Source organism: Notothenia rossii (assembly GCF_949606895.1).
Source record: "Notothenia rossii genome assembly, chromosome: 4".
Classification (NCBI taxonomy): domain Eukaryota; kingdom Metazoa; phylum Chordata; class Actinopteri; order Perciformes; family Nototheniidae; genus Notothenia; species Notothenia rossii.
Window position 1 is genome coordinate 39,975,393 of NC_136902.1, and position 22,949 is coordinate 39,998,341.

The 22,949-nt window shown below is 44.0% G+C and overlaps 1 protein-coding gene across 1 annotated transcript in view; it reads left to right on the plus strand.

Annotated features, from left to right (window-relative positions):
• The window catches only part of LOC307035128 (1-phosphatidylinositol 4,5-bisphosphate phosphodiesterase eta-2-like), a 414,967-nt gene that overhangs the window by 364,444 nt on the left and 27,574 nt on the right, over positions 1 to 22,949 (plus strand). Inside the window, exons 7-10 of the mRNA XM_079674157.1 lie at positions 992 to 1,085; positions 2,066 to 2,269; positions 3,587 to 3,707; positions 16,242 to 16,413. Coding sequence (XP_079530283.1) covers positions 992 to 1,085; positions 2,066 to 2,269; positions 3,587 to 3,707; positions 16,242 to 16,413 — 591 coding nt within the window. The remainder of the gene's footprint in view (positions 1 to 991; positions 1,086 to 2,065; positions 2,270 to 3,586; positions 3,708 to 16,241; positions 16,414 to 22,949) is intronic.

Consider the following 22,949-nt stretch of genomic DNA (forward strand, 5'->3'; position numbering starts at 1 on the left):
CGCTCAGAAAACAAATGTTGGAAGCTGTACTTTTTCTATTGGCGGAAGAATGTTAGACGCTTTTATGAAAAGCGATTTACATACAATCATTACTGTGGACAATTCCCACAGGAGCAAAGTGAGGTGAAGTGTCTTGCCCAGGGACACAACGACATGCTGACTGCAGTGGGACTCGAACTTGCTATCCCCTAATTCTAAGTCCAGCACACTACCCACTGAGCCACAGCCTCCCTAATCAATTTCATCAATATCCAGAGCCAGATCCTGTGCCATAGTTTGAACGGTCACAGACACACTAACACAGAAGGTGTTTCTCAATGTCGAGTACGCTTGCTTGGTAGCACATGTCTTCCGAGCGTCTTGCTTCAGAAGCGAGGCAAGAATACTTCCTGGCATTCGGAAAACAAAGAGTGAAACAGGCAAGCAAGTGTGCAGGTGTGCGTCATATGAGAGGCCCCGCCTTACATTTTCCACCACAGATTTGGGGAAATTGGTCCGTGCGCAAAGCATTGTGGGGATTGTAAGACCGTGGAGTCTACACATGTGCAGCCTCGACATTTCTCCAAACGAAGTACCCCGGGCTCGGTAGAATTCCAAGTATGCTGGACATTGGAACAGTCCTTCGGCGGCACTCGATGACGTAGTATGCTTGAAATAGTGGCTCTGGAGCAGCTTTACTCGACATTGAGAAACACCCAGAGTCCTTGGTGAGGGGTAGACTGCCCTCCCTTTTTAAATAATCAACATGGGGTGTGATTGACTGATGGGGGGGCAGGGCTTTGAGAGCAGCTAGCACACACGCAGCTGCATTCTGCATCCAGGATGTAGGGAGCACTCACAACTGGTTGAGGCTTTAACTTATCATAAATGATAATATTATTGATTATGATGCCAGATTTTTCTTTTTTTATGAGGGGATTATATTTAAGTATATTGTAGCATAATGCATACAGTAGTATTGTTGTTTTACATGTGTGTACATCATTTGTAGATGACCAAGGTGACCAAGGAACATTGCCTGGAGATTATCAACAAATTTGAGCCGTGCTCCGAGAACCAGAAGCAAGGAGTTCTGGGAATTGATGGTAAGTCTCCTTTAATAACATTTACACCCAGTGCAACAGAAGTTCCATGTAGGCTTCCTACATATTAATTATTCTGTTTTCTGCTATTGAAATAATATCCTAATAGTTCTGTATCAAAGTGGTGCTTTTCGCTTCCCGGCAAGGGGAGAATTTAGAAATTCTCTGAATATTTCCTTACATCTCATTCATATGGCAGATGCTAATGTCCAGAGAGACTCAACATTAGAGCCTGTCCAGAGGCAAGTGACACTTGAACTAATTGAAAAGAACACACTTTAATTTGTGGTATTCTGTTAAATCCCTAGTCTTTTGTTAGTGCTTTTGTAGGTATAGTGTAAATGTGTACTGGAACAAAAAAGAAAATTAAAAAGGAAATGAAATGAATTTAATTTGAATTTGTTGGTAGTACATAACGAGATTTGGCTTTAAATGAATGCTAATGCACTCATCCCTCTTATGACAAAATATCTATGAGCTGTGAGATTTGAATGTGAATGGAATACGCAACATTGTTTGGAAATATACTTACATCAAGTCATTTCAAGTCATTTTATTGTGCAAAAATTACTTAAACAAACAATTCTAATACAATCTGTGATACCATAGTTTGTGACGTAAAATAATTTTATGTTGTATATTATTTTTATAAAATGTAGAATTTGTTCTTGTATTATTACGGCCACTTAAAATCTCTTTCTTCTTTTCCTGTTTGGGTTTTGCACAGATTTAGTGTAAGAGTTATGTCTGTAATTTTTTTGTAATTAAATTACTTATATTGTCAGTTTACATCTCAATAGATCAAGTAATGTGGATGAATAATAGAATTTGATTATTTGATGAAAAGGTGTTGGGTTTAAAATGTTATTCTAATTTCAAACCTTAATCAAATTTCACACCACTTTTCAAGCTCTACTCCAGATTGTATTCCGGAGTAAAAACCGTTTCAAAAAACTTGATTTTGTTTGACCTTCTTCCTCCAGGTATTACTAACTACATGCGCAGCCCGGCGGGGGACATCTTCAACCCGGAGCACTACAGCGTGCTGCACGACATGAAGCAGCCGCTCTGCAACTACTTCATCGCCTCGTCCCACAACACATACCTGATGGGGGACCAGCTGATGTCCCAGTCCAGGGTTGACATGTACGCCTGGGTGCTGCAGGCCGGCTGCCGCTGTGTGGAGGGTCAGCAAGGACACATACTCTCAGGATACAGGCACAGCTTAGCATGAAGGCTATCGCCAGAAGTACAGAGCTAAAAATAGGCTACAAACAAACTGTGTCACGTTCACACGACTTCACATTAACCCCTGCAGAGCTAAAGGTGGCTAATGATAGACGTGTTGATGTAGATAAGTCTTATTTGAACACATAGGATGCATCCCAAGTCTCTTATTTGACATTTCCTCGATCCTCAATCTTTGCTTGAACTGGAAGTTGAACGGAGCATATACAACATTTATAAAGGATATTTTCCTTTTCATGATCTGTTGTTTCTCCCATTAACTCAGTGGTTCTCAAACCCCCGGGTTAAATGTTGAAGTGAAATGCATCAAGCTGGTGCGCTTTGAGAGCAAAATGAATGTATGGATACAGCTCTCAACACTCAGATGAAAGGGAGCTGTATACTTTCAATAATCAAAACATATTTAGAATATGATCACAACCAAGAACAAATCATTTGAACTGATTTATTATTATCTTATGTTGCCTAGTTAGCATTCTTTCTTTCTATTTATGCTTATTTTACTAATCACTCCCCTTTTTTGTACTGTCCTATAGTACACATTGGAATGATTTCTTACTTTATTTTTTACAACTAGTCTATATTAAATAGATAAAGGTGTGCTCTCTAGCTCTCTCTCTCTCTCTCTCTCTTCTCTCTCTCTCTCTCTCTCTCTCTCTCTCTCTCTCTCTCTCTCTCTCTCTCTCTCTCTCTCTCTCTCTCTCTCTCTCTCTCTCTCTCTCTCTCTCTCTCTAGGAATAAAAGCATGTGGTAACCTGGTTCAGGTCTGTCTTGCTGTAGGCTGGATCCTGGAAGGACGCAAAAGGACCCGTGAAGGATCCTTTTGTGTTTTGTTAAACAATAAAACCCTGTGTTACACCCAAACCCTGCTCTTTCCGTCCCTCTTTGAACCCGCTGTGAGCGGAGAGGCTCACAGTGGCACCTGAACAGGGACGGAAAGAGCAGTGTTTGGGTGTAACACAGGGCTTTAACAAAACAAAAGACACCTTCCAGGATCCAGCCTACTGCAAGACAGACCAGAACCAGGTTACCACATGCTTTTATTCAGTGACTGATTACCTGATTCTGATCAGCTGTCTGGCCTCCGGCCGAGCCACTCCCTTCACTCCAGCAGCCGGCGCCCTAACCACACCCAGCTGCCACAGACTCAGTCCTGCACCCCTCTATTACTGGCCCAGAATAGCAGGGCTATTCTTTTTGGATTGAATTTGCAATTTTTCCTCATGGGTCATCTTGTTTGTGTTTCCTGTCCGCAGTGGACTGCTGGGACGGTCAGGACGGAGAGCCCATCGTGCACCACGGTTACACCCTCACCTCCAAGATCCTCTTCAAAGACGTCATCGAGACCATCAACAAGTACGCCTTCGCCAAGAACGAGTAAGTTCACACACACGCACACACACACACACACACACACACACACACACACACACACACACACACACACACACACACACACACACACACACACACACACACACACACACACACACACACACACACACACACACACATACACATACACATACACATATACACACACACACACACACACACACACAAACACTCTCCCTCGCTGTTAATATTCTCAATGTTCTATTTTTACCGTTGTTCGCATGCTCACACTTTCAGTCAGTCAGAACACTCCAATACATCACTTTCATCATCTTTCCACTGAAGTAAGTGTGTGTGTGTGTGTGTGTGTGTGTGTGTGTGTGTGTGTGTGTGTGTGTGTGTGTGTGTGTGTGTGTGTGTGTGTGTGTGTGTGTGTGTGTGTGTGTGTGTGTGTGTGTGTGTGTGTGTGTGTGTGTGTGTGTGTGTGTGTGTGTGTGTGTGTGTGTGTGTGTGTGTGTGTGTGTGTGTGTGTGTGTGTGTGTGTGTGTGTGTGTGTGTGTGTGTGGGGTCAGATCACATCACAGCCTTACACTGTGGGCTGTTTGATGGTAACACCACGGGGAAATGAGGCTTGGAATGCACTTGCAGGGTCAGATGTGTTTAATTCAGCTCAAAGCGTCTTTACTATGAAACGTGTTACGATGCAGTGAGTCAGGTTGTAAAAGGCTCTCCCTAATAAGTGGGTTTGTGTGAGTCACTGTGCGTTGAGGCCGATGGCTTGTGAGGTAATGAGTACATGCTTTTTATTTGATCATAGACTATCTAGAATAATTTTAAGTTACAATTCACATATGCTTTTATCCAAAGCGACTTACAGTATCAACCATTAAGATATCAAGCGGATGATACATGCAAGTACAGGTATAAAGGAGCCAAACTGTTGTAAGTACTGCTGTGTTGGCTGCAAATAAAAACTTGATATGTGCTTCGTACAGTAGAGATCATTTTTGTGATTTTTCATTGTGTTTATTCGCCAATGTGCCGTGGAAACTGTAGGGTTTTCAGTGTGCAATGGAGGATGTAAAGTGTCCCTGCTGTGCTGATATCAGTGGGGATCTTGTTCTACCGTTTTGGGCCAGGATAGCAACCAGGCGTGTTTTAGGGGATGGATTCCTGCGTCACACTCACAACGAGGGAGTAGTGAACCGCCTGACGCAGAGCAAAGTTAATCTCCTCAAGTGTTTTGTCATGGAAGGACCGGGTCCATCCACAGTAGGGTCGGCCAGTACCAGTGTCTGGAGGCAGAGGGAATACATCTTCGGAAACAGAGAGGGAGGGGGGGCTGGATGCATTGTGCTTTGTTGAGGACAGATCATTGACTCGGGAAAGTATTCCACAGATTGCTGAGTCTTAATGTGTATCAATGATTCTGATTGTTTTTTAGAAAAACAAAGTCAGGAAAGGCAAAGAGATAGAGCCTTGGATGTTGTGATTAAATGGCATGTGTTTTGAATCTATTTCAGAGTATGGCAATCTGTTTGTCACTGTATAAAAGAAACAAGTAGACAAGAAGGTTTTCACGCTGATGTTAGCATTAGCTCAAGTAAAGACCCACAGTGACCAGTAGATGGTTAGTCTTGTCATGCGGCTTTCACACCAGCGCTTTTCCCTTTCTAGCTCCGAGCTAGAGCTTTTCTGGTTCAGCTCCGGTTTCCCTTTTCTGCTCCCGCTTTGTTCACACCACTCAGAGCCGGGATGGTGCTACCGCTGTTGCGTCATGACGTCACCGTTTACATCGCCGATTTGCTCCCCAACGGCGCTCAAAACAACAACAACAACAACAACAACAACAACGGGGGACTGCGTTGCGTCGATGATCGTGTTGCTTTTAAAGCAAAGCCAGATTAAATGAAATAACGACTTCTCCAACCTTATACTTTTCAATCTGTGCAGCCCATGTATTGATTCCATCCGATAGCTGCTAGAGTGTGTGGTTGCCTTCTAGTGACTTTGTTCAGCGCTACTGCTTGTAGGCAGGCATGACGAGACTCTTCAGTCGACCCATGTTGAGGTTGGTTTAGTTTCCTGCACGCCTCGACGTAAGAGACGTAAGCAACGCCGCCTCTTAGCTCCGAAGCTCTTGCTTCTAGACCGACAATGTTTTGGAGCTGGAAGTGAACCGGATTCCGGAGCTAAGAGGCGGTGCCGCTGCGGTGTGAACAGGAAAAAACGGTACTTTTCAGGCTCCAGCTCCGAGACGGAGCTGAAAACGCGTTGGTGTGAAAGGGGCATTAGTGGTTATTTGAACTTAACCTGTTAGGAGCTAGGCTTAGACTTTCGAGGGCTTTGTGAATATCAGTCTTTGTGTTACAAATGTGTTATGCATGAAAGCATCCTTGCCAATAGGTACAGTAAGAAACATACAGTTCTGAGTCTGAAATGAGTCTGTGATCTTCAGAGCCGCTCACATTTATCTTAAAAACATTTTAAAGATGTTAGAGAGGCTGTGGCGCAGTGGACTAGTGCGTTGGTGTTCGCATCAGGGGAGCACAGGTTCAAACCCCACTGCAGTCAGTATGTCGTTGTGTCCCTGGGCAAGACACTTCACCCCAAATTGCTCCTGTGGGGATTGTCCACAGTATTGAGTATGTAAGTCGCTTTGGATAAAAGCGTCTACCAAGTGACATGTAATGTAAAGAGGAAACACTTTGCTGGTACGCTTTGAGACTTGAATTTCTGTTTGGTTCAGGGAACATATCTCCTTGTGACAGGGTTGCGTCCTTTTGCTGAAGTATTTTGTTTAGAACTACTTAAAAATACACTTCTAAAGTACCGTAATTTTCGGACTATAAGGCGCACCTGAATATAAGCCGCAGCAGCTAAATTGAATGATGTGTACATATATAAGCCGCACTGGACTATAAGCCGCAGGTGTTTTAATGTTTAATTACCATATGTAAGGGTTCGTGCACAGAGGGGATTGTCGGGAAAGAGATGGCTGTTTGAGGAAGCTCCCATTTATTAACATTTCAACAAACAAGTTGCATATTTGCATAACGTATTCAAGTGTTACCATTTAGTGCAATAGTAGCTACAGAACATGTACTGTGCTGTGTAAACTGTACTGTATCACATAGCGTTTCAGACACACAAACCTTTCAACTTTCAAACTTAAACGGTGCGCTCCCAGCCCAGCAGTGGTTTTCAACCAGTGGTACGGGGACAAACTGTCTTGCTCTCGTAATGTCTGTCTGTCTTGCTCTCGTTCTGTCTCTCGTACCACTCTCGGTTCCACTTTTACTTTTGCGCGCTACCTGTCTCACTCTTTTCCGGCCTCCAACTTTTCCTGCTGGAGCCCGCCGCTTAAAGGTGGGGGGCGCAGACCGGCCATAGAGCCCATAGAGTTAAAGGTGGTGGACTGTAACCTGTAAAATCCATAGATTTAGGAGGTCCCCTAGTGGCCGTTAGCTGTAAAAATCCATAGATTAGCCGCATCGTTATATAAGCCGCAGCGTCGAAAAATGGGAAAAAAGGCGCGGCTTATAGTCCGAAAATTACGGTACTTATTTCGGAGGAGGTTTGGGGTTGCCTCTAAAAGAAGAACTGCAGACGTTCACTTTTAACAGTGGTGGAAGTATTACCCGACCTTTTGACCTAAGTAAAAGTAATAATACCAGTGTAGAAATGTTTCTGTTACAAATAAAAGTCCTGCATTTAAAATGTTACTCTAGTAGCAAGTACAAAAGTATCAGCATTAACATATACTCAAAGTACCAAAGCTAAAATGTCTTATCATGCACAATGGCCATTTCTGGTTAATATATTTTTCTGGATTCATATTAACTTAGTGAGTTAATAATTTGTATTTTGCGGGTGGCAAAGATGTAGCTACTGGTAATGCTTCTCACTAGCACTGAGAGTACTGTGGAAAAAAAGAAATACATTTTCCCTTAAATATGTTTTTTGTTCTTTAGCATTTTTTTAAGCAAATTGACTATTTTCTTAATAAAACAAACAACTAGCTATGCAATTATCTTTTACACATAACAAATACATCAATGCATCAGGCCATTAAAAGGATAGTTTGTGCAGCCACTTAAAGTGGACCTATTGTGATATATTTGAAAAAATATATTGTAGGGCCATACCTATACAAAAGATGTCTGAAGTATTTTGCTTAAAATACCAAACAGATCACCCATTGTAGCCATGCCTCATACTGCTCATACTGCTCATACCAGTCTATTGCACCCCTGTTCCAAACAGGCTGATTCTGCTTTAAATTGAAACATCTGCTGCTAGCCACGCCCCTTTTTTAGCGTCACGCAGCTTTCCCCTGCTAGAGAGAGATTTCTACCAGGAGATCTCAGCTAAACGCTGCGGTGATTACACGCCATATTATGCTCCAAACCACTTCAAGCTTTATTTCTGAAACAGTATGGAGCTTAAACCTTTCTCTCTTGCAGGATTTACCACAAGGAAATTACATTACACATATTCTCTCCAGTAGCCTAAAGGGATAGCTCCATGGTTAGCTCTGAGTGTTAGCATGCTTGCTAATGTAAACACACAGCATATTACTCCCAAAACACGCCACGCATTGTTTCTGATACAGCACATAGCTTGACATGTTCTTTCTTAAGTGTTTACCACTAGAACAGTGCCATTATATGTATTATGTATAACAACTTTACTCTAAAGGCCCGTCCACACACAGGCATGAAAAAAATCTTGAAAAATCTTGATGCTGGGCGTGTCTGAAGCTTGGCGATTTTTCGCCCCTTGCATACAAAGCAATAGCAATGTTAAAAGTAAACTGGATATAAACTCTCCAAACAGGCGAAAACCTACCAGTTTCACCCACTGTCTCTGCCACCTCCCTCCATGCCTGGTTCCTCCGGTTTGTATCCCGGTAAATAGTTCTGGTCGTAAAGATCTGGGTGATTTGCTACCGTAATTTCTCGTTTGGAATATGAGGAAATGAACTGCGGTCTGGCTCTCCCATCTTGCACGCGGTTTGATTGGCTAGCGCTTGTACTGGCGGGATTTGCATAAACGGGATTTGATTGGCTGATGCCAGCTTCGAAAGCATCGGGAGCATCAAAAGTTCAACATTGCTCATCTTTTGATGCTCACAATGCTTGCAAAGCCATGCTCCGCTCCCCACAATGCAGTTCGGCGAAGATTACAAATCTTCTACGTCACCCCATTCAAGTGAATGGGCGAAGCTTTGAAATATTTTTTTCATGCCTATGTGTGGACGGGCCGTAAGCCTTCAGCAGATATCCTGCTGGATACACAGACACACAGCTGCGACTGTATACGGAGACGATGGCCCAATCCCAAACCACACCCTACACCCTACCCCTACACACTACCCCTACACACTACTCCTCCGTTTGCGCGTTCGCGTGGAGGGTCCGCCACATTAACGGAGCTTGGACACGGCGCTACGCTTTGCTCCCAGATTGCAGTTTGGCGAAGCTTGACGTCACCCCATTCAAATTGACTGGGCAGAAGCGTTGAAGCTTCAACGAACGCCGCCGTGTGTAAGCTCTGTATGTGCTGTTCCAAACCAACGAGTGTGGAGTGGTGTGGAGGGGAGTGGGTTATCAAGCCCTCAAACAGCGAGTCTGCATCGGTGCTGACTGGAGACCGGTCTCTTCCTGACCGGTCTCAACGCTGTGTGTGTCTGTCAGGAAACACGCTGTTCACAAGTAGTTCCAGCAAACATCCACTGATAAACTGCGATGTTAACAACCTCATGATAACCTCGTATTTTTTTAATTTAAGATCGTATACCTGTGTTTAGTCTAGAAAAAGCTAAATGTGTGCATTTTATTATAAAATTGTGTATATTTACAGATTTTAGCAAAAACTAAGAAGCTTATAAAAATCAGGTTTAAAACCAAAACCTGTTTGGAGTTTTATTTTAGCCATTCATTTTAATTTTTTGTCTAAGAGATGCTGATTTAGAAACCGTTGTTACATACAGGTACGGCATTTACTGTTTCTGCCGGAGAGAGGGGAGTTTGTCCCAAAGCTTGCCGCTGTATTTACTCCCTCCATCCGACAAGAGGGAGTCTCGTTGTGCTGAGAGTGTCACTCCACAGAGTTCACTCCGTCACGGAGGGGGAGTGTGTAGGGGTAAGGTGTAGGGCAGGGGTCTGCAACCTTTTTGACCAAAAGAGAAATTTTGCTCCTTTTTCAACAAAAAAAAATTGTCTGGAGCCGCAAAACATATTTCATAGCTTGATAGCTAATAAAGTTGTATTTATTGTTATATCAGACAAAAACTACAGTTTTTTTGAATGTATTAGGCTATTTATTACGTTATATAAAACTGTTAACCCCTAATAAGAAACAAAGAACTCCTATCAGGAGAATTACAAATAATACACAGGCCTACTTTAAAATAAATTCTATGTTAGAGGCAGAGCTGGAGTATGACGGGGGATCGACACCAATCTCCCGGCGGGAGGTCACTGAGGTCGTCAAACAACTTCACAGTGGCAAAGCCCCGGGGGTGGATGAGATCCGCCCAGAAATGCTGAAGGCTCTGGGTGTTGAGGGACTGTCATGGTTGACACGTCTCATCAACGTTGCGTAGAAGTCGGAAACAGTACCGAAGGAGTGGCAGACCGGGTTGGTGGTTCCCCTTTTTAAAAAGGGGGATCAGAGGGTGTGTGCCAATTACAGAGGCATCACACTACTCAGCCTCCCTGGGAGAGTTTACTCTAAGGTACTCGAAAGGAGGGTCAGGCCGATTGTCGAACCTCAGATTGAGGAGGAACAATGCGGATCCCGTCCTGGTCGTGGAACGACGGATCAGCTTTTTACTCTTGCAAGGATCCTGGAGGGGGCCTGGGAGTACGCTTATCCAGTCTACATGTGTTTTGTAGACTTGGAGAAGGCGTATGACCGGGTTCCCAGGGAGTCACTGTGGGAGGTGCTGCGGGAGTATGGGGTGAGGGGGTCTCTACTCAGGGCCATCCAATCTCTGTACTCCCAAAGCGAGAGCTGTGTCCGGGTCCTCGGCAGTAAAGTCGGACCCATTTCAGGTGAGGGTTGGCCTCCGCCAGGGCTGCGCTTTGTCACCAATCCTGTTTGTAATATACATGGATCGTATTTCGAGGCGTAGTCGTGGGGGAGGGGGTCTGCAGTTCGGTGGACTAAGAATTGCACCACTGCTTTTTGAAGATGATGTGGTTCTGATGGCTTCATCGGTCTGCGACCTTCAGCACTCACTGGATCGGTTCGCAACCGAGTGTGAAGCGGCTGGGATGAGGATCAGCACCTCCAAATCTGAGGCCATGGTTCTCAGCAGGAAACCGATGGACTGTCCACTCCAAGTAAGGAATGAGTCCTTACCCCAAGTGAAGGAGTTCAAGTATCTTGGGGTCTTGTTCTCGAGTGAGGGAACAATGGAGCGTGAGATGGGTCGGAGAATCGGAGCAGCAGCCAAGATGGGTTTTCTCCACAGGGTGGCTGGTGTCTCCCTTAGGGATAAGGTGAGAAGTTCGGTCATCCGGGAGAGACTCGGAGTTGAACCGCTCCTCCTTCGCGTCGAAAGGAGCCAGTTGAGGTGGTTCGGGCACCTAGTTAGGATGCCACCTGGGCGCCTCCCTAGGGAGGTGTTCCAGGCACGTCCAGCTGGGAAGAGACCAAGGGGTAGACCTAGGACCAGGTGGAGGGATTATATCTATTCGCTGGCCTGGTAGCGCCTTGGGATCTCCCAGTCAGAGCTGGTTGATGTGGCCAGGGAAAAGAAAGTTTGGGGCTCTCTGCTGGAACTGCTACCTCCGCGACCCGACCACGGAGAAGATGGATGGATGGATGGACAACCGGGAAAAATCTGCCTCTTCCTTCATACTTCCTTACAGAGCCCCTCCTCCAACACACACGAACGCGCACATGACCAATGAGGGCACGAGATAAGTTCGTGCACAGATGGAAGGCTGACAGGCAGGTAGGCCATCCAGTTATTTTAGCCGGGCCGGCTCAGATGATTGGTCGTGCTTTTTACAGCGCTACGGCTTCCAGAGATTAATTTGTGTATGTATTTATTGTCAAAGCATTTAATATATTCATTGCTATCAGGAGGTTAAGAGCATTCCATGGAATATAACAAAAAGTGTTTTCTGAAATAAAGTACATACCCCATTGAATTATGACTGAAGATCGTCAGCTGTCTTCCTCTCTCTCCTCTCCCTGATACGTAAAGGCTGCAGCACCTTTGACAACTTCTCTCTACATATCAAACATACCGGTAAGCCAGCATCGTTTGCTGTGAAAGCATATAACTCTGTCCAGGCAGAATTAAATCCTGTGTTCCTCCGGTACTTTTCTTTGATTTATCCATAGTTCGCTCATCGAGCCGGGGGTCAGGTTATTCACCCGCAGGAAAAGGCGCTGGCGCGGGACCGTAGCAGGATGTGACGCATATTTTAGTGACCTAATTAAAACCGTTTTGTTTTTTATTTATGTGTCACAGTATCACCTCAAAATACAAGATACGAAACATTTTCAACCATTCAACAAAATATAAATAGTCCTACAAATACTTTTATTTTATTTCCTTCTTATTTTTGTCTAACCTCAAGGGAGCCAGAGCAGAGGGCTTAAAGGGCCGCATGCAGCTCGAGGGCCGCAGGTTGCCGACCCCTGGTGTAGGGCGTGGTTTGGGATTGAGCCGATAGGTTGGGAGGTGTCACGTGAGCCGGAGAATATAGGTTGGGAGGTGTCACGTGAGCCGGAGAATATAGGTTGGGAGGTGTCACGTGAGCCGGAGAATATAGGTTGGGTCGTGTCACGTGTGCTGGAGACGATAGGTTGGGACGTATTTTGTGTTTAAAATTCCAGGAAAGACAGACGACTTCTAAGTTTAACTATTTATTATGAGAGAGCAAAAGATATATATTCACTTGGCCAAGGACTCTGTCACGTCATAGAAATCACGGACTGCAAAGCGGTAAATCTGTCCGTCTTTTTCCGGACAAGAGCCTCGAACCTCGTGCGTGCATACATTTTTATTACATAGGGCTTTGCTCGTACATTTATGATTGATCAAGACTAGCTGAAGAGATACCATGGTTGCGTTCGGATAGTTTAAAAATCAGCTCCTAAGTTCTAACCCTATCTCCTATTCCTTGACCTCTGAGTGAAACGTCACAGGGTTAAGGGATAGTGGATAGGAGAATTCAAAAGGACTTAGGAGAAGAGACTGCGGTACTTTAGAGAATCCGAATGCACTTTCACTATCCAACGTGTTTATAATGCGCCAGCGGACGTCATTGTGTACGTCTTCTGCTGTGGGGAAAATATGGAAACTACAGTTTTCTATACAACGGACTACAACATGGATGTTTAATAAGAACAACGGACTCATCTAGAGACTCTGCACCGTGCTCTGATGCTGTTGCTTTATGCTTTATGAACAACAGAGAAACATATTCTTCATGACCAAAATTGGAATTGAAATAAAAAATGAAAGTGAAACGTATGCTCGTCACCCTCTCCCTCCGGTCCACATTAATACAAATGATCCCAATACGTATGATTGTATGAACTATGAAAATATCTTAAAATCAAAACAAATATATTTATTATAAACGTTAGTCTTTAACACCTATCACTGTGTATATCACCCTTCAAACATCTTTTAAAAGTTGAACAAACCCCACACAGCTCAGTGAAATGTTGACTTTATTTGATCATTTCAGTAAAAACTAACGTTCATATTTCTCTTTTTGATTATAATACTGATGAACGTTCAAAACAAAGCACTTTGGCAACTTACCACATATGTTTTAAAATGCATAATAAGCACCGTAACTTTCATGATATAATTTCTCCGTCATAATCGTTTGTGTCCGTGAACGGACGACTGTTGTGTGATGTCAAATGCTGCGGCTGCAAGGCATTGTGGGGCAGCATTTTCTCCTCTCCTTTCGGTTAGGGAGGTCCAGTGGTTCCTAAGCTAAAGGAGGTTATAAAGGAAGTTTGAAACCTCCTTTCCTATCATTCTAGAGAATTTGAACGGCACTTATCATGGCTGCCACTGAGGGACTTCCGGGTCATTTCACTCGGTTAGGAAGGTTCCTAAGCTAAATGGACTATTCCAACGAAACCCATGGTTTAGACTTGGTTCTCTTTGGTAGGTGCGCAGACTTAGAAAAAATTCTCTTGGCAACACGATCCTCCAATCGGCATTCGGCCGGCCTGTGGAAGTCCCTCCCTATTCTGGCGCCATCATACGTAATTGTTTTTTTCTGAAGCTTTCTGCAGATTTAGTGGAATCTTCATAGTGCTGCTTCCTAGCTGTACATACAACTCAAGGCCGGAGTGATGTCCTTTTTATGAATAACTCTTTGTATTCTTTCAGTGTCTGCACCTGATCTTGCTACTCTGTATTGCAGGCTAAAGACGTCTATTTATTCCAAAGTCACAGCCACATAAATGAGCACAATAAGCTTATAATGTAATAATAAGAATCAGTCTTTCTAATGTTATATCAAAATAGCCTCCACATGTGTTATGTGTGCCTGAGACGATAGGTTGGGACGTGTCACATCGGCCAGATGTCGCCAATCACGTTATAGGTGCGAAAATTCTGTATCTGCTTGTTAGCACCCCCACTTTTTTTAGAGAAAGGGTTGTGTTTTCTGACACTTTGTGAGTTCCCTGACGCACCGGGGACACATATTTATGTATAAAATACATCACAAAGTGCATTTTGCATAATAGGTCCCTTTTAAACTCTGTATAAAATGCATTATGTGCATATATGACTGAAACAGAGGCATGAATATGTAACACCAGCATATGTTTGTCTTATATTTGATTTGTGTGAAAGGTGTTTAACACGTCACTACACAATCTTTCAGGTGATACACTGGGTTTAGATCTGTGAGAAGGAAACTGGTGTAATTGTAAGTGAGCTCTCGTATCCGTGTTAACCAACAATAATAGAATCCTACTCTCACCTGTGCGTATGCAGCTACACACACACACACACACACACACACACACACACACACACACACACACACACACACACACACACACACACACACACACACACACACACACACACACACACACACACACACACACACACACACACACACACACACACACACACACACACACACACAATTATGTGTGTTATTATGTCCCGTAATGTTCCACCACAATATACAAATGAAAGAGCTAGCATTTTGCAGTCCTTTTTGCAAGTTATAACAAGACTTCAACCAATGTGTTGCAAGTTGCCTTGAGGAGCACTGAAGGGTCCCTAAACTGCACACGCCCCAAACGTCCTCCAAAATAGGGACTGCAGAAGTGTATTTAAAAAAGCACACAACCCTGTCAATGTCACAAGGACGTATGTTTCCTGAACCCTACAGACAATCACATCTACTCACATCTTGTGCAAATGTTCTCCTTTAAAAATGTTATTCCGATTAATACGAGCTGCCTTGAAGATCAAAGACTCATTTCAGACCCAGAACTGTGTGTTTCTAACTGTACCTGTCAGGCAAGGATGCTTTCATTCATACATATATTTTCTGATAGATATAACACCTTGCTGTTTTAAACACCAGGAGTGATATTCACAAAACATCTAAAGTCTAACTGTAACTACTGCTGTGGTCAAGTTAAAGTAACTATGAACAACACCACTACGACTAGAGTGTGAGTCTGTGCTTGAGCTAAATGCTAACATAAGCATGCTTAACATGCTAACCACTAAACACAGAGTAATAGTGGATATGTAATTAGTTTTGCAGGGGTTTGGTCATGACCTAAAGGTGTTTAAGGTTAAAATAGTTCATCCTCTCGGGACCATGCATGTCTGTGCAAAGTGTAATAGCAATCTATTGCTAGAGCCGTGCTGCTAGCATAGTTAAATATAAGACACAAGCTCTGACATTTACACATTTTAGGTTCAGAGTAATTCCCAAAGCATTTTAGGCTACATATACATTTAAATGTAATGAAGTGCCAATCAGCTCACTATCAAATCTTAATCCAAAAGAAATGAAGAAGTGTAAAACAACAGTTTGCAGCGCTGATGAGTTCTTAGCCGTCCTTAGGGTCCAATCTGTTTGGCGGTTCATTAATCATACATTAAGTACATGAACACATTAAATAAATAAATGGAGATCATTTATTGAGCATCCTTGGCCTTCCAGATGGAATCGGTGCTGAAACCAATAAAGAATGACCCCATCAATGCGTCTTTGAGCACCAGGACAAGCGCTATCAAAATTAAATGTATTATTATTATTATTATTATTATTATCAAAAGGTCTTGAAATGAGATATTATAGGTGCTAAATGCAGATACTCAACAAGATTTGTAATGACATTCCATTGAAGATTATTTTGAGAATGTTGTACCTTTTTCAAGTAATAAATGTTATCTAATTCCTGCTGAGTGTTATTGGAATGTCCTTACTGTGATATACTATCTTAACACTGATACATATTCCTAAATAAATAACCGTTCCCTCTTTTCCTCCTCAATCTTTTATGCCTCTTACTCCCATCTGTTTTGTGATTTTCTCTCAGCTACCCGGTCATCCTCTCCATAGAGAACCACTGCAGCGTTCCCCAGCAGAAGAAGATGGCACAGTACCTGATTGAGATCCTGGGGGACAAACTGGACGTGTCCAACATCAAAGCCGAGGAGTCTGGACGCCTGCCGTCTCCAGAAACACTCAGGGGCAAAATCCTCGTCAAGGTAGAGTCACGGCGTGGATGTTAGACTCAGAGGAAGTTTAAAAAGTGACTGACTATCAGGAGTCGGCCCTCAGGCAGCTCACGTGTTAGGATCTGCAGTGCTCACAGAGAGGATATAGTGAGATGATCAGATGTGATTAGAAAGTGTTTGGAGAAGAGAACAAAAAACTAATCTCAACTGTGGGAAGGAATACAAATCTTAAATTGTGTTAGGACTGTGTTTGGTATCTGCAGACTGAAGACTGCCTTTTTATCTGGTCTGTGTTGTACTAAAGCTATATCCTAAGTCCTGCTCTCTACAGATAACGAGCTGTGTCAGGTGTCAGGAATATATATTTTTCTACGGAGAAAATACCGGGGCCCTTTCTCATTTTCACTAATCCCCTCCTCGACTCCAATCCTTTTTGTCTTAGTCCCGCCCACAGGAGATGCGAGCCGAGGAGGGGAACCAAGGGGGGAGGAGGGGAAGCAGCAGGCGGTTAGAGAAATGAGAACTCTTCTCCTCTGAGCGGTCCTTTTAAAGAGACGTCCATCAATGATGACAGGAGGCACAGCAGCACGCTGTCTGATGGACAGAACTGTGTTCATGACGACTTATATATCAGAGACTGGATATGTCCCCCCCCGCCGCATCCACACACACACACACACACACACACACACACACACACACTATACTGTGTGTAGGTGGTGGTCTAATGGATAGGGAGGTGGGTTTGGAGATCGGAAGGTTGTGAGTTCAAATCCCACCTGGAACACCACCACTAGTGTGCCCTTGAGTAAGGTACTTAGCCCTTAGTTACTCCAGGGAGAATGTCCCTGTAATTGGTCATTGTAAGTCGCTTTGGATAAAAGCGTCAGCTAAATGTAATGTACTGTAATGTGTGCATCTTGACCGGGTGAGGACACTACCTACTGACTCAGCAATCACTGTAAGTTATATTCTTGTTTAAATAGACTTCTCTGTTTCATTTATTCTACTCTGTATAATTGTTCTGTACTTATTGTAGCTAAAACGGCGCTTTTGAGGGATTTTAAATCTCAGATCTGCTCAACTCAACCTGTTACACAGGTCTCAGTGGGTCACGCGCCTCAACCCTGCATTACAATAGGGAGGAACACTCTGCTGTCGCCCATCAGCTGAAAAGAGTTAACTAATTAGAGGGGCATGCCCCAACAGCTGTGAGAACTCAGCAATCAGGTGTCCATCTTAGGTTGCTCTTTCCTGGAGCGTCAGCCAGACGAGGCAAATCCTACTTTAATTAAGCTAAGTATCGCTGGTGTTTTATTTTATTTTATTTGGTTTTCTAGCCCCTCATGCTATAATCATGTGTATTTTCTCCATTCCTGTTCATGTGTCTGCTCGCAATTATCACTGGCCCCGTGTATCTCCTAATCGATATAACCGGCCTGCTCTCGTCTATCCCACATGCTCCACTGAGATCCAACATCTAGTTTCAGGGGGCCTGTGGAACTGCCAGTCAGCTGTTCCTAAGGCTGACTTCATCTCTGGCTACGCTTCCCTGCAGTCTCTGGATTTCCTTCCTCTCACGGAGACCTGGGCTGAAGTTGAATAGTCCATTTAGCTTAGGAACCTTCCTAACGGAGTGAAATGACCTGGAAGTCAGTGGGAGCCATGATAAGTGCCGTTCAAATTCTCTAGAATGAAAGGAAAGGAGGTTTCAAACTTCCTTTATAACCTCCTTTAGCTTAGGAACCACTGGACTTCCCTAACCGAAAGGAGGGGAGAAAAAATGCTGCCCCACAATGCCTTGCAGCCGCAGCATTTGACGTCACACAACAGTCGGCCGTTCACGGACACAAACGATTACGACGGAGAAATTATATCATGAAAGTTACGGTGCTTATTATGCATTTTAAAATGTACAGTATGTGGTAAGTTGCCAAAGTGCTTTGTTTTGAACGTTCATCAGTATTATAATCAAAAACAGAAATATGAACGTTAGTTTTTACTGAAATGATCAAATAAAGTCAACATTTCACTGAGCTGTGTGGGGTTTGTTCAACTTTTAAAATATGTTTGAATGGTGATATACACAGTGATAGGCGTTAAAGACTAACGTTTATAATAAATACATTTGTATTGATTTTAAGATATTTTCATAGTTCATACAATCATACGTATTGGGATCATTTGTATTAATGTGGACCGGAGGGAGAGGGTGACGAGCATAAGTTTCACTTTCCTTTTTTATTTCAATTCCAATTTTGGTCATGAAGAATATGTTTCTCTGTTGTTCATAAAGCATAAAGCAACAGCATCAGAGCACGGTGCAGAGTCTCTAAATGAGTCCCTCATTCTTATTAAACATCGATGTTGTAGTCCGTTGTATAGAAAACTTTAGTTTCTATAGTTGCCCCACAGCAGCAGACGCACAAAATGACGTCCGCTGGCGCATCCTAAACTTCCCGGAGACTTCAACCTCCAGACAGGGAAGATATCTGAACTAACATCTCTGTTAACCACCTTTGCTTTCTCACTGTCTCCATCCCCACCAACTCACAACGCTGGCAATGTCCTTCATCTCATATTCTCAAGGAACTACACTACTTCTAACCTCTCTGTAAACCCGCTCCACACATCCGATCACTTCTTCATTTCCTTCTCTCTACCCCTTTCCAAACATAACAAACTAATCTCTTCTCATCCTACACCTGTCCGCTGTAACCTCTGTTCCCTCTCCCCCTCTCCCCCTCTCCCCCTCTCCCCCTCTACCTTTGCCTCATCGGTGCTCTCGGCCTTCTCTTCCTCTCACTCGTTCCAACTCCTGCCTCCAAACTCTGCTGCAGAAACTCTCCTCTCTACTCTCTCATCCTCTCTGGACTCTCTCTGTCCTCTTACATCTCGGCAGGCTCGTCAGTCCCCTCCGGCTCCCTGGCTAAATGACGCACTGCGTGCTAATAGAACCATCCTTCGGGCAGCTGAGCGGAAACTTTGGAAATCCAAACACCGTGACGACTTCCTAACCTATCAGGCTCTCCTCTCCTCTTTCTCTGCTTCGATCTCTCAGGCAAAAAGCACTTTCTTTCAAGATAAGATCCAATCTTCCTATTCCAATCCCCAAAAACTATTTTCTATCTTCTCCACCCTCTTGGACCCCCCCAAAGCCCCTTCCCCCTCCTCCCTTCTGTCAAGCGACTTTGTTAACTACTTTGAAAAAAAGGTTGATGATATTCGCTCTTCTTTTTCTGACTCACCTTTAGTCACCGCTGGGTCACCAGACCCACCTTTCACCCACACACTAACCTCCTTCTCCCCTCTCTCTCCAAGTGAGGTTCTTACCCTCATTACCTCTGCCCGTCCTACGACCTGCCCTCTGGACCCTATCCCATCTAACCTCCTTCAGACTATCGCTCCTGATATTCTACTGTTTCTCACCCATTTCATCAACACTTCTCTAACTTCTGGTCACTTTCCAAACAGTCTTAAGGAGGCAAGAGTAAACCCTCTCTTAAAGAAACCCACTCTCAACCCGTCTGATGTTATAAACTACAGGCCTGTCTCTCTCCTCCCGTTCCTGTCAAAAACACTTGAACACGCTGTCTTTAAACAACTCTCCTGTTAGCTCCATCAGAACAACCTTCTGGATCCGCACCAGTCTGGTTTCAAGGCAGGTCACTCAACAGAAACTGCTCTCCTTGATGTCTCTGAGGAACTGCACACGGCTAAAGCAGCATCCCTCTCCTCTGTCATCATCCTTCTGGACCTGTCTGCTGCATTCGACACGGTGAACCATCAGATCCTCCTTCGCACTCTCCAAAAACTTGGAGTTTCAGGCACTGCACTTTCCCTCCTCACCTCATACCTCAAAGACCACACCTACTGGGTAACTTGGAGAGGGTTCAAGTCTGACCCTTGTCAATTAACTACAGGGGTCCCTCAGGGCTCTGTTCTTGGTCCCCTCCTCTTCTCCTTGTACACAAACTCGCTCGGATCTGTCATTAGCCCGCATGGTTTTTCATACCACTGCTACGCTGACGACACCAAATTAATTCTGTCCTTTCCCCGCTCAGAGACCCAGGTTGTCGCACGCATCTCTGCTTGTCTAGCGGACATCTCGGATGTCTGCTCATCACCTCAAGCTCAACCTTGACAAGACTGAACTGCTTTTCCTTCCGGGAAAAGATTGTCCCACTCTTGACCTAACAATCAACATCGGAACCTCTATTGTTTCCCCGACTCAGACTGCAAGGAATCTGGGTGTGACCCTACATAACAAACTGTCCTTCACTGCAAACATCGCTGCTACAACCCGCTGCTGCAGATACACTCTTTACAACATCAGGAGGATACGTCCCCAGCTGACCCAGAAAACAGCGCAGGTTCTGGTCCAGGCTCTCGTCATCTCACGCCTAGACTACTGCAACTCCCTCCTGGCTGGTCTACCTGCATGTGCCATCCGACCTCTGCAGCTCATCCAGAATGCAGCGGCTCGTCTGGTCTTCAACCTTCCAACATTTTCCCACACCACGCCGCTCCTCCGCTCCCTTCACTGGCTTCCCGTAATTGCTAGAATCCACTTCAAGACACTGGTACTTGCATACCATCCTGCGAATGGATCTGGCCCTTCCTACATCCAGGACATGGTTAAACCGTACACCCCAGCACGTGCACTCCGCTCTGCATCAGCCAAAAAGCTCGCTGCACCCGCACTGCGAGGGGGACCCAAGTTCCCATCAGCAAAAACACGTGGGTTTGCTATCCTGGCTCCAAAATGGTGGAATGAGCTCCCCATTGAAATCAGGACAGCAGATAGCTTGCACATCTTCCAGCGCAGACTGAAAAATAATCTCTTTCGACTCCACTCCGAGCAATAGAATTTCTAACAGAGCACTTATATACTAATAAAGGACTAGCTTATCTAAAGCCAGTTGAGTAGCACTTGAAATGATTGGCTCTATGAAACCTAATGTACTTATATGATTCTATTTTCTTCAAGGTTGTATCTTCCTGGTCGAATGTACTTATTGTAAGTCACTTTGGATAAAAGCGTCAGCTAAATGCAATGTAATGTAATGTACAACACGCACCTACAGCTCCTAAAGCATATAATCAGGCTACAGCCGTTGTGTATTTTATTATGTGAAGCACTAAATGGTTTTAGAAAAATATCGACTCTTTGTTTGTAGATATCTACTAAACTAAAGCAAATAAAGAGAGTAGGCCTGTTATACTGAGTGATGTATATTATACACACTGCTCTGCTTTCTGCACGGACTTCACAGCTGTTCTCACTGTAAACATCGCGTCGCGATGAAAGCAGTTAATAAAATAATATCCAGGGGATGCATGCAGAGCTGTCATTGGCTGAGATAAGTCCGGCCGTGCGTCACGACTCTTTGAAACATCTCTGTTGCCGGAAATACATCCGCAGAGGACCCGTGGAGGATTCGTCAATGTATCCTCGGTTATAGCTCCTCCAGAGAGCATGGCACGCTGAAAAGCATTTCCGGGTCACTACCGGAGGACCGAGGAGGGGAAATAAGAGGAATAAGAAAGGCCCAGAGAAACAAAGCTCCCCAGCTGGAATATAGTGTTGCAGGAAGGAGCCCTCAACCCTTCTTATTATTGTTCTTTGAGGTTTTTTGGTGCTTTACTGCCACCTTCTGCCCTGGAGGGTGGAGCAGTAGATTGGTCGGGAAAAGAAAAGAAAAAAACACTAAATTCTCTTTATTACAGTTGTTCATTAGAGAAATGGATTGAGTCCTAGACTCGGAAATTAGCCAGCATTTAAGCACTCATTGGCTCTCTGGTCTCTGAACACATTTTTGGTTAGATGCTTGAAATAAGATATGTGGTTAACACAAGATGAAGATCTTTCACGTTTTGTTCAACAACATAAAAACATACCCCCTGCCTCTATGTGTTCTAAGAACGGAAGTTTCTAACAAGTGACTAAATCAGACTTCTAAACATCATCATGCTGAACATGAATCGCCTTTAGTTCAGCCTTGATGACGTGAAGTCATGTGACCGTCGTGAAGATCATTGATAGTTACATTTTTCCTTTCTGGCACTTGCATTCACATGTTGCTAATATAAAGGAGGTGTTGATGTGTTAAAATTAGCCTCATCATCAAATCATCTCTTGAACATTGCCTAAATAAAGTTGGAGGAGACTGTCCCTTAACTGGTCTGTTTTTACAGTATGTTATTGCTGTGGAAACACTGAATAAATAGCTTTACAAACCTGACAGTGACTTTGTACATAATCCCCCAGTACTGAAGCTAAATAGGTTGACATCAGTGTAGTTGAAGCCTCATGTTTGCCCCCTTATTTTGTATCAAATTGACCATCTGTCCAGGCTGGCATTGTGGAGGCAAAGTTAGTTCGACACTCTAACAGAGGCATGTTGTGGAGCTGCAGTGGTCCTCTGTTAGCAGGGGGGAGGGGGGCAGTGTTGAGGTTAATGAGGCTTTATTGATGCCAGATGCCTTTGCTAAATACAAGGCACTCTGCCAGTACCTGACACTGTAAGGAGTGCTCTGACAGCTGCTACACAGCACACTACCTG